This window comes from Atractosteus spatula, chromosome 15, assembly GCF_055471065.1.
Source record: "Atractosteus spatula isolate fAtrSpa1 chromosome 15, fAtrSpa1.hap1, whole genome shotgun sequence".
NCBI lineage: Eukaryota > Metazoa > Chordata > Actinopteri > Semionotiformes > Lepisosteidae > Atractosteus > Atractosteus spatula.
Window position 1 is genome coordinate 11,986,272 of NC_142720.1, and position 13,057 is coordinate 11,999,328.

A 13,057-nucleotide genomic window follows, 5' to 3' on the forward strand; every position below is an offset into this window, starting at 1 on the left:
CAAAATTCGATGCTATTTTCATTTAAGTAGTCTTCTTATGTCAATACTGCTTCAGCCCTAATTTCCTAACTTTACGACCATTCGTAAAACACTTCTCAAATTATTTTTGTGTGGCATTTATTAGCCTGTTGCTATTGTTAATAACCTAAATATACAAACGTTGTTTATCTAAGATTTTTGGTTAGTTTTTGTTTACACACGTTAGAGGAATTATGCAAGTGTTTTTTCATTGTGATTTGGACGGCCACGTAACGCGGTTCCCTGTGTCTGACACGGGAATTGTACAAATTCAGCCCAACTGAAATGTGAAATCTGATATAATGACTTCATTTTCCTGGATTACATCTATCAGCCTAAACGGCTGGAGCTATCGCTATTAAAGGGACTGGCTAAAAATCACTCATTTACTGTTACTTTTGGCCAGATCGTGACATTATTTGTGGAAAGATTTCAAGCAATAAAATACCTCCCTTCTTCTGACTTCGTAACAATACGCACTGGTACATGACTGACGTTAATTTTTATTAAAGAATAAAACAACTTTGTGTTTCTTCTTCTAAATCTCTATGTTCAATGTTTGCTTGCTCCTTGTTTTTTCAAACAAGCCATCCTTGTAATTTAATCAACATTCAGAAGTCGTATCGTTTTAAAACGTGTCTCTAAATAACCAGATGTCACCTATTTTGCTCTGACTGAATTTCTGTCGGTTAACGCAAATTATTTCGATAATGTGAAATATTTAATCTTTTTCTTGCTTCCCCCTTTTTCGTAATTTCTGGTTAGGGGTTACACAAATCATGCATTAAGTTCTTCGGATATCTCTCACACAGTACCAGACCAAATCTTTCTTGAATGCAGTCCCGAAGATAATGAGGGCTTGTTGTATTAAATGGACAAACAGCACTATGGCATCTTCTGACCCCAGAATGCATGGCTCGGTTTCATTGATCATTCCCCCTTATGAGATAATGCAATTACAAACATCAATAAGGAGCTGCGAGGGGAATCATTATGTGGTGACAGTGATAAATGATGGTGCAGAAATAGCGTGGTTTTCTCTAACAATCCTGGAGCCCAGGGGCTTTGAGGGCTGAACATAGTCACCAAGGAAACAGATGACATCCAAAATGGCACTAATGCAGAAGTGAACAGTCCTCCTCCTTTCCCTTTTTTCATTTTCTTTTTCCCTTTACTTGAGTTTTTTTTCTTCCTAGTTTTCACACCAGCTGCCACACAGGACAGCCTGCATGAAATGACCTTTTAAATTTACATTTCTGTCATATAAACTCACAGAAAGAATATGTGGAAACGCAAAGTCATAGTATGCTGCTTTCAATATTTCACCGAATACAAATGCAGGATAATCCACTATTATATTTTTTGTTTTCAGGGATACCTTTAATACTTTATTGGTCTGGATGTTAAGAAATTATTATTTTTATCAGTGTTACGTTTAACTCTCAGGTACTTCATAGTTTCGAGTTTCATTTTTGTTCTTCCTATTTCGGAGTTGAATTGCTTGTTAACATTTGAAAGCGTAGAAGTCATTTCACTTTCCTAAAAGGTTTTTAGGCGTTTTTATTTTTTGCTGAACGTTTTCAGTAGGTCATTCTCATTGTGCTGTTGGAGTGGATAGAAGAAAAAAATAAGTTTGAAAACCAACAATTAAATTACAGGAGCTTGTGAGTCACTGTGCATTGCGGTATGGATACAATATAAAAGTTTGTTTTCTCCTGTTTTGCCAAGGGAATTACCAATCGTGAGTTTTAAATCAGTTTCAATCCTTATCTTGTCAGGTGAATTTCATCAACTGCATTTTACTATGTTTATCGTTGAATACAAGAGACGAAATTGCAAATTGGGCACGTGAATTTGTCTGTCATTCCATGTACAACTATATTGAATTAGATCTGAGTACCTACTGTACTTCCAATCCATTCCAATGCTAAATCCCTCTCAAAAAATAATGTGCTAAACCTATAGTAAGTTACTGGTAATAATCTTAAATTGCTTAGTTTTGGAAGGGGATGGAAATTTGGCCTTTCTAGAGCATTTTCTAGAGCATGTGAACGATACTTTTTCATAAGTTGGTTAGGTTTTGATAAATGCGTACAGTGCGCTTTAATAATATGTTATTGAAGAATGAAAAAATGCAAAACGCAGACATACATGACAGACTCCCATTTTCATGTGATCACAGGTTGATAAACCTAATAACAGCTAAGAACAAATAATGCTTTGTACTGATAAAAAACGAGCTATATAAAAGAAACGTATCAAAGAAGCTGTGACATTCCAGAATATCAGAGACGTCAAAGTTCTCAGATTTTACAGTTAAACTCAGTGCAAAATGTTTGCTCTGCAATACTGTATTCAGTACTGTAAGGGCTGCTTAAATGTTTTTTTAGGCTTAAGTTTCTTTTACGGTTTGATGTTAAGTTTTGGTAATGCTTGGAGTAACGCTCTTACTTCGCTTAGTTTTTATTGGCTGTAGGCCTTACAGTCCCTGCACAGCCTTGCTCCATGTTCCCAGTTAGAGGAGCAAGATAATTATGGAGCACTATATATTACCAGACATTGCGCCTAGACATTATGATCATCCTATAACTTTGTGTTAATCGCAGACAATGAGAAGTGTCAAAAACAGCAAGATGCAAATACTCCTGAAATTTTGTGATCTGCCCATGAGTTAACTAATCTGATTATTAATACAAAACTACATAAATATAAAGTATATGAAACAGCAAGAGAGCATGGTGATTCATTTCCATGACATGGTAAGGTTTCTGCATATGTATATGAATAAAATACAAATACGATTAACACACTTATCCTCACACCTTATTGCCTGGGATTTATATGTATTATCTGCCATAATTATGTTTTATGAATATAGATCAATGCAGTGAGATACGACTCTCAGTGTGCCCTCATCAGTATAAGACGGTATGGCTTTGGTATTCCTAGTTGTCTTTAACATGATAATATCTCCTGAAATGCCTTTAAGTGTGATATGTGGCTCTGAAACTATTAGTTTTAGTATGTATTTCTTTAGTACTGTAAGAAATTGTGTATCAGTTTAATTTTGGAAATTGAGGTCTGTTGAATTTCATTCTTGTCTAACTTGAATCTGAAATGCAGACTTTTAAAAAATGTAAACGTGGTCTGGACACAGTTCTGTTTTTTGGCAGATTCTTTACACCTTGTACTATATACAGTATCCACTGCACTGACAGAAGAGTCCAAATAGGAAATGCTTTGTGTAAGTACTAGGGTTTCACCATGAGACTGTTAATGTTTCCTGACCCCAGAAGATTTTTTGTCGAACAGACGCTCCTTTTCTCTTTTCAAGCATGCAGAAAAATGTACTCGGAAGTTATCACAAAAATGTAAAAATCATTTTTTTCTCGCAGATGTACATTTTGAGTTGGGATGTGTTATCTGATAAACCCAATGTTCATTTAATATTAGTCATCATTGAATACATATCCTTAGTTCTATGTAAAAAAATACATATTTACTAGAAAACCAGTAATGAGGCCTAATATTAAAAAAAAACACTCATGACCAATTTACAATGAAGACATTTTCTAGTCTTAATTTAAGGCTGGAATTTACTATAGTTCAGACATTGCAAATTTTGTGTTGAATATCATAGCTGTGCACGGCTCTAAACGTCATGAATGCGCAAGGAAAAAGCAATTCTGAAAAATAAAACACAACCTTTAAAGTATGTGATAAGATAGAAAAGAAAAATGGGTGTATAAAACACAATAAATCAGAGTAGCATGTTCTGTGGTCTTCCAAACAGATGTAAATATTTTAAGATGTCACACAAATTATTTGTTGGTATCTTGTCGAGTCAAATCAGTCCATGTCTGACATTTCTAATCACCTGGAAAGTATTTTTCATTTCAGCTATGCGTCTAAGTGTACAATGTGTACTATTACTAATACTAGATTGTCTATTTATTTTTATTATTGTATTCACAGATAGCACAACGTAGACTTGTCTTACCACGAAACAGAAAAATATTAAAAAGATTTCTCAGTAATGATTTCATACCAGCACTACATCCTCGGTAGGATTATGTAGCCAAACAAAAGGAACTGATCATAAAGCACAAATACAGATTAATACACTTATCCTCACACGTAAAATCCAGACTAAAAATACTAACGAGTTAATGCACGATTTTATTTCTATGCATTGTTGACTGCGGGGGCTCTGTTAATGATGAAATTTCCATTGATGTACAATTTTTTTCAAGCTCGGCCGTTTTCCTTAGGTTTCTATTTCTTAACTCTTCAGTAAAACATGTAAGCAATATATAAAAATCTCCCGGTGGCACTGCCGCATTAAAAGTTGTTAAGTTAGGGAAATAAGCGGAGGTAGACTGACATGCAATCAGCCTTTATTTCTACTAGTTACATGCTTTGCAATACCTTTTTTTTCTGTAAGCTTTTGAGAAGCTAAAACAGTTGTATATCAACACTTAACACTTACTCCCTCGCTCCAGTAATTACTACAGCGCAGTAGGTGATTTCATATGTATCAAACCAAGGATGTACCACAAACAGGTTTCATTGTATTATTATTGTAACTTATCTCCGTTTGTTGTAACTACAGCACACCTGAAACTACTATTCCCGGAAGAACTGCGGTGGTTCGCGTGTTTAGCAACTCCGATTGTAATCTGTGAGTTAAAAACGACTTGAATCGACACAGACTGATTCGCAAATGAAGGTGAGACAACTAAAGAGTGAATAACCGAACTGTTAACTTTGTTTTCTTAAAACCACAAAAATGGGCGTTCTTAAATGAGCAAGTAACACTCATACAGTAAGCTTAATTCGAATTTCCAAAGTCACCTTAATCGACGTTGCATGGTTTGATCTGTATGTTGATTTATGTCCTGAAGACAATTGAAGACAAGAGGACAGATGATGTCTAAACAAAACGGGGGGAAAAAAATACGAGCTCTCCACGTTAGAATAAAACGAGATAGATTTCAGTTGCTTGAGCTCAACGGCATTATTTTCAAGTTGAAAGAACCGAAATCATAGTAAGCGTTTAAAATACACAAAGTAAATGCAATTTAAATAAATAATGTCCAGTTCACCGTTTGTAAGATAACTTGCCAGTTTTCGAGTTAAATATATCAAAATAAGCGGATTGCTCTGTGTCTAGTGTTTTAGATTAACACTGTTTTTGGCATAATTTTTTTTTTGGTAGGACTTGGAAGTTTTTTTAGAACAAATGAGCTTCGTTAAAAACTATGTTCAAAATAAATACTTCCAATTACAGTTTTCCAGATCCCCTAAAGATGGCAGTCAAACATGGGATTTATCCGTAGCTGCGTAGCTGGGTCTCCTGAGCTGCATGGCTGTGGAATTTCAAACCGAAAATGTCCTAGCTCGCCGTGGAAAAGGAGCAGTGTAATTAAAACGTCGGCGCGTTTTAAGCCCCAGTTTCTTCTGTGCAAATAGCATTTTGGCTAAGGTTAGGCTGTAAAAACAAAAATAAATCCTTTTTTTTTACAAACGCAGGTCCGGGAGAACGAAAGGGGAAGGCATATTGATTTATACATGGTTTTGTTTACCGTACAAGAAACGGTTTCCCTGTAAACTGGATTTTTTTTAAGTTTTCGATAGCTGATGAGATTCAGTGTCTTGCTTCTGTCGAGTTAAAAATACAACTTTTTCCTAGTTGCCAGCGGAACTTCTCTTCATTCTGATTTTCGGAGTATCTAGGAAACACCAGGCGGCTCGAGAATACAGAATTTAAAACGTTCTTAACTGGGCCATTGACTGGGTGCAATAAGGCGTGAGGAGGAACTAATCTTCCCATTTACATGTTTGTGGCAATTTTATCTAAATGAATTTTAATGCTAAACGAGGGATAATTCCCTATTTGTATCCGGACTGTCCCCCCCTACCAGCCCCTCCTTCCAGTTCCTCCAAGACAATTCCAACATCATATTGGCTGACTCATTTGTTGCGCCTTGCTCCATGTCCAGGGGTTAAAGAAAAGTGCAGTTTGAGGATGCCTCAGAACAGACTGATGCGTCACACATTTCAGTTTTGTCATACATAGTGCTCACCTAGGAGAAATGTGACGGGGGGGGAAACAAAGATGTGAAAAAAGCCTGATTATTAAATATGATTTAGACAGAATACAAACCATTTTCCTTGTATTTCTTTAAAAAATTAATTGAATAATTTCTTATAAAAAAGATTTTTTATAAAAATATTCATCCACTGCTACTACTACTTATAGTAAGAATATTGTCTTTAATACTTTTTTATTTGCGTCTGTGATGCTTCACCTATCTGTTACCACTTGTGAGGCCAACAGCCCATGGCTATATATAGTCAGGCTGTACAAACCCCAGATCCCCAACTACAGCCCATCTCCTCCTCCTCCTGCAGGGAGATCGGGAGGCCCAGCAGGGATAACTAACAATCTAGTCACTCAGTGCCCTACCTTTTTTCATTTTCTTTTTTTCCCAACTCCCAGCTGCAATTACGAAGATTAAAGCTGAAATGTCAGACAATCCGTAGTTTTCTACCAAAGCATTAGCACATATGAAATTTCTTAAATCAATTCTGAGGAGTAAACTTCACAGACAGTGCCACTTGCTAAAAGTTAGAAGCAAAGCATCAGAAGAAAATAAAAATAGCAACACGTTCCCAGGTTTAATGCTGCTTTTGTTCGTACAAGGCCACAGATGTTTAATAAAAAGTTTAGTACTGGCATTATCTTGTTCTAATGATCGTTCGGCATTCCTTTTCTGATATAACACTTTAGTTTTAAACTTTATCTATGGTACCGATGGTCATTAAGAAACACTCAGAGACAAAAACAAGTGATTTATCTACTGTAATCCTAATCTGGAGCTAATTTCCCAAGAAGTGAGCAAATTATATGATTTGCACTAATATATAAATCCACATTCTAGTATGTTCATGATTGAGCTCAGTAACTGTCTGAAATAGTTAACCATTACACTTAATGTGTTGAAGTTCTATTTAAAAAATGGTATATTTTGCTTCTCATTTACCCACCTATATCAATATGCTTACAAGTGTTTTACAAAGGATGCATAGTATAAGCAGAAGAACAATATAAACAAAGTGATGCCAAGAACAACTTTTTTAGCTGAAAAGTCCTTTAGGTGGCATGATTTCATATATGTAAATGCCAAATCACATTTATGTTGCTCGTATTTTGTTTTTATAGCTTTTGGTCAAAAATATCTCTGCCTGCAATTTCTTTCTAAACTACAGGAGAAAATATGAAGGCTTTTCTCAACAAGTGTAATAGGAATGGCGAATAAGTTACATATACTGCAAGATATATATGTATATATTATAATCAGGATTTTATTATTATACACAATAAAAACTGCTACATCTGGGGTCTATTATTATACAATCCAAACTGTTTTTGATCAGAAACTAAAACTGTGCTGTCGTTATTAATTTATATTTAGTTCATCGGTTTTTGTGATAAAAAAAAGCGCTGCACAAGTAGTTTTTTTTGTTCGTTCAGTCTTTTGTAACCATAACAAAGCAGTAAGTTGTTCCCATATAGTGTTTTTTTTATAGGCATGCCAACCCAAACCAAACTAAAAGTTTCCCCCAAAAAATCTACAACAGTTCATTATTTCCAGTCCTTTTTTTTTTTGCACAAAAAAATTTATTTACAACGTATACATAAACTCTCCAAGATGGGAACATGGAAAGCAAAAACACGCACATGACTGATGTCTGTCTCAGAAAAAAAAAATGTAGTTGGTTAATTTTGTTGCATTTTAGGATTACATCACATCCCATTTGGTGATTTGCAGTATGGGGAGATGAAAGCACTGATGTAATAATTAGACTTATAAACACCTTTTGGTTTCTATGTTTACTCCTACCAGCCTCCTTAATACTTTGCCTGCAACAGCTGATTAATCATAGTGGATGTCTAGGGCTTCTCCTATCTTTCCCCATTTACATCTGTTCAGGCCAATTCAAATATGGTGAGTAAATGAATTAGACATGCAAATGCAAGCCTCAGGCTAGAGAGACAGAGAACATGGATGAAATCTTGGGATGGGCGAGAGTCTTCCGCCTGACATAGTTATTTTAATGCTCTAAAAATCCTGCAAATAAGCCCTTTCTGTCATTTGCAGAGTAAATGTAAGGCCTGTTTTTCTTTGTCTTCAAACGTTCAGGAGATTTGGGGAGGAGGTCAAAGTCTATGGAAATGACACACACATAGTGTGGAAAAAAAAAGTTCACATCCTTTAAAAAAATCTATAAGAAACAACATAATATGCAGAACAGTACGATAGCATTTACAATAATTAATTCTCAGTTCTCGTGAGAGTCCAACGTAATTTTACAACAATATTCACCATGTCCTCCTCCTCCTCCCAGGAGTTGATATATTTATAATTTCATTCTTCTTCTTTTTTTTTCCAGGGCACTTCCTGTGTAAAGGGTCCCAGGGAGTAAAAAAAAAACAAACATTGGCTTCTCCTTGGTCCAAATCTGATGCCAAGAATGGAGCTCCTTAGTCACTGCAAGAATGAAGTCAATATACGAAAGATGCCACTGTAGCAGAAACTGTTTTGTTTTAATAATAATAAAAAAGTCCCTTAAAACTACTGGGCATGGATGTCCATGACTTGTCCACCCATTGTAGGGTCTCCTGGGTTAAGCATTGGGGGGCTAGATGCAGACATTGGCATTCCAGGGTGTGGTGGTCCTCCATGCATCATCATTGCTGGGTGATGGGGATGTCCAGGAATGTAGGAATGCATGGGAGGTCGATGTCGTAGCTGAGCAGAATGTGGGGGCATCTGAGGGGGAGTGTAGCCTGACTGTCCCATACTCATGCCCATTGGACCACCATGAGACACGAAATCGCCTGGCATGCCTTGTAGCCCTGGAGGAAAACAGACGCATAACGCTGGTGAAAAGATGGCTCGATAAACTTACTACCACAACAACACAAGCACTAGCTGAGATTTTGAGTCACATATGCAGTATCCACTATTTTGCAGTCATGGAGTAACACAAATGTTTATTTCCCTCAGCCTTTAGCCTTCTTATTTTATAATATGAGACGGTTATTATAGTGCAATCACAAGATACAATTTTGAAACTGAGTCGCGAACGATTGATATATCGTAGAAAGACTATTTAATAATTAAAATGTCTATAAATGCCAAAACATTAAATGTAATCATACTTTAATACATCTTCAAGTTTTGTCTCCTACCGAAAAGAATTCTGTATTGTCTAATGGGTACACAGGCACAGTTCAAGCTCTTTTACACCCAACAGCAAGTTGCCTAACATTGTGTGAAAGGTTAAAATAAGGGTCCTGTGAAGAATAACTCCTCAAAAGTTCACTGTAATGCTTCTTTTTTAAGACTACATTCTCAACAATGAGCAGTTTTTCTTAAAATACTGAGAATTTACTCAAGCACAAAGTTATTGATAAACCCGGCCCTATGGGGGATGTACAATTGACACGGACAAGACATTGTGACCATTCAATCACCAGAGACCTTGCCCATCAAAACACATTTTAATAATCAATAACAAAGGAACATGAACAGTCCAGAAACCTGGACTAGAAACTTTATTAAATCTGGTTGTTCTTTTTGTTCCCTGCAATTATTAAATGTCCCAAGGAAAACCAGCTCTCCGAAAGCATTGATATTAGTCTACAGGCAGCATGGAAGCAGACGAGAGATGTTGTCATGGCCTGTTTTATATACTTTGCACTCCAGGAAAGTACATAAGAGAAAGATGGTATTCTAATTTGTTTTAACAGCTCGCATTACCCTGAAGAAAAAAACAGGACTCAACACCAAAGAAACTCAGAAATCAAGTGGTGTATACATGAGGCGTAGGGCTAATGTAAAACATGAATCTTAGTAACTACCACGGACTGTGAATGTTTTTTTTTTTTCAATTATGAAAAAGGTGCCTGGTTCTCTCACAAGACCCTGCCAAGAAACAAACTTGAATTGATGCTGGACATGAAAAGGCTATGCTCAAACATACTTCTACATTTGTATTCTGAAAATAAGAGATTTAAAATACAAATATATTGGCAACAGCTTGGGCCATTCCAAACACAATCTGTAGCAACACGAAAATCAGTTCACAAATAAAAATCAGATACAAAGTTATAAATCATTAACTGCTTTTTGTGAATAACGGCCTCTATTCTCCACACAGACACATTATATATAAGAACATAACACTATCGTGTTCCATGTTTTTGAAGTTATACTGTATATTTAAATTGAGCAAAATTATTAAATCCGTGCTACCATATTTTTCAAGCCTTTTACATTTTACTGCATAACATGTTTAAGTAATACATGTGATGAAAACAAATATGACAAACTTCATCAAGCAATTGAAAGAAACAGTAAAAGGAGCTTGTAAGGTTTCTACAGTTAGACTGATAAACAGCTGGGAAAACAGCTGGGAAACACAAGCATTGATCGTACATTTTTGGGGGCGATCTTAAACAGACCCAAGTGGCTTTTTGCTTGAATCAATAGCTGGGTTTCTGACCCATTCTGTTTCAGGACTGCCAAGGGAGTCTATCAACAGGGTACGTTTGTACTGAGCACACAAGGCCAAGCCACTGCAGAACTCATTTCTGTTACTTAAAAAATAAAAGCGTAAGTTAAAGAAAAAGAGATCATGACCCTGAAAAGGGTTAACAAACTTATGCTTAATAATGGGAGAGTTGATTTCTTAAACAAAGCTCTCCAGTCGCGCCAAGAAGGGCATGCTTACCAAAGCATACCTAAAACATTTGGGAAATTGGATGGAAACAAAAATCTATACGTTCATAATTAATTCTTTCACTGTAATCACTATTGTCTGGAAAATAAAATCTCAATTTTGTCCACCCTTGGGTAATTTTTTGGTAACGAAAAATGAAAGGAAGAAAAAAAAGAGTCATAAAACAATAATTCTCTCTGCTATCAAAGGGCCTCAGTCTTCTGCATGGATTGCTATGGTTCATCTGAACTGACAGGTGTATTGTTTCTGAGAGCTATAAGCTCCATAATCGTCAAGGGTAGAAAGCATAACGCTCCTACTAAGTAGGTTTAATTGGCTTTGGTTTTAAGTAATGTTGCAGTGTGACTGCTAGGAACACCTTCCTTTCAGGTCTCGGGGCTCCTTTGCAAATAGCTGCTTAATCTTGCCTAAAGGAACATTTCTGAACTAATGAAAATTGCTTATAAAATATAATGTACTCTCAGCCCCTTAATCAAATAGGATGATAACATTTTTTGTAATAACCTATTAATTTAATTGGTCATGAAGCATATAACACATCACTTACATTTAATTGACCTAGAAACTAAAGGAACAATATTTAAATTAGCCAAGCTAGAAAATTTCAATGATGTAGCACAAGGAGCAGCAGCATTCTAGAGTGTGCTAAAAGCGTTCTCCTCCTGTTTATCTTTTAACTGTTTTCATCTATGATTGCAGTTCAATTATGAGATTCAGTGAGCAATTCGATATTGTTTAAAGCAGGGCTTTCACGACATTACAGGAACAACAATCCTGCTGAAATGCCGGCTCTTTCGGAAGACGAAATGGCTCGCACACTATATATATTTTTTTTCCATGAAACACTTGACAATGTTTTGACTCCACTGCTTGCTTTGAAATCTTAATGTGAATTTAAATAAAGAGAAAGAAACAGATGCATGAAAAAATGCTTATTTTTTGCTTTCGAGGTGACAGCAGAAAAACTGGGATATTCTCGCAGAGCTTGCTTCACGAGGCATTCCATAGAAGGCTGCATTAATGATCTCTATTTTTGTATACTGAATAAGTCAAGTCCATTAGTCACACTGCTAGTGATGGCATATTTAATTTGGATATAGTCAATTAGCCTAGGCTAAGCTCCCTACCCTGCTGCGGACACCTCTATTTTGCACTACTTTTTCCCCTTCGCCGTAAGTAATCCTATTATGATGGGAAGGACAAAGGGGAATAAAGTAGAGATCGATAGGCCCATTCCATACATTTGAAATCATGCTAGATAAATTTAAATGTATTCTAGTGTTTATTTTGCCTATAAACAGTCTCTGTTCGCCTTTTTGGTGGTGTCTCACAGGTTAGTGTATTAATGTAACTCATGCATCAACTGCGGTAAGACAGATTTATGACACTTTGGGGACATGCTCTTTCCTCTCCTTGCACTGCTGCAGACTGCTTACATTTTGCCAATCAGTCTGTTGCTATGGTTACCCCCCCCTCCCTCCCTTTGCTTGCCACCCCCCTCCGATACGACTGCGTCTTGTTTTGTCATGTGGTCAGTAATGTGCAATAGTGAGACACAGAGCAACTGCACATGGCAAACCTCTCTGTCTTCAAAGCATGAGAGGACGTTATCACCTGGAAAAGAAGATGGAGGGAGGGGGGGGGTTGGGGGCTGGAGAAACGGAAGAACGATGAAGAGTGAACAAGCATGAAGCCATGGGCAGGAAAGAACATCAAACATAAAAACAACCCTTCCAAAAAAGAAACACCAGGAAAAAGAAAATTTGCATCCCCTAATGATAACACATTTTTAACCCTGTTTGTACTTACTTCCCCCTTGCTTTGCGATTGGTTAACTAGAAGAAGGTTACATGTAGTGCCATTGCCCCTCCATGCCCATATTCATGCCCATTCCACTCATAGGTCCTAGAAGGGAGATAAAAATTCAAGAATATGCCAGAAGATGAGCCAACCAGAGAGAAGTCAAACAGAGAGATGCCAAAAGAGCCAAAAAGATCCATTTTAAGGGAAGGGAAGGGAGAACAGGGGACAAAACAAAGGAAACAACTGTTTTTGTGCAGGAGTGGAGCATCCGTCCCTGAGACCCCTTCCCTTGACACCACGAGGCCAGGCTGGAGCTGGAGAGTGACCAAGCGCACAGAGGCAAAGAGCAGGGCAAGGCAAGACAGCTCAGGTGCAGCTCAGGTGCTGTGAAGGTTGTGATGTGATGGACTACCTGTATGAGAGA

At 36.8% G+C, this 13,057-nt stretch overlaps 1 protein-coding gene and 1 long non-coding RNA gene across 5 annotated transcripts in view; one reads left to right on the plus strand and one right to left on the minus strand.

The window, feature by feature from the left end:
* The window catches only part of LOC148820036 (uncharacterized), a 114,725-nt gene extending 106,067 nt beyond the window's left edge, over positions 1-8,658 (plus strand). Inside the window, exon 3 of the long non-coding RNA XR_016094191.1 lies at positions 8,476-8,658. This is a non-coding gene — a long non-coding RNA (uncharacterized LOC148820036). The remainder of the gene's footprint in view (positions 1-8,475) is intronic.
* meis1b (Meis homeobox 1 b) overlaps positions 7,680-13,057 on the minus strand; it is a 63,134-nt gene continuing 57,756 nt past the window's right edge. For 2 of the 4 annotated variants that reach the window (XM_088933591.1, XM_088933590.1), the window contains exons 12-13: positions 12,640-12,735; positions 7,680-8,941 (exon numbers count right to left, since the gene is read on the minus strand). In XM_088933591.1, the coding sequence (XP_088789717.1) occupies positions 12,677-12,735 (59 nt within the window). In that variant the 3' untranslated portion in view covers positions 7,680-8,941; positions 12,640-12,676. The remainder of the gene's footprint in view (positions 8,942-12,639; positions 12,736-13,057) is intronic. The other 2 variants (XM_088933588.1, XM_088933587.1) reach the window with 1 other exon arrangement.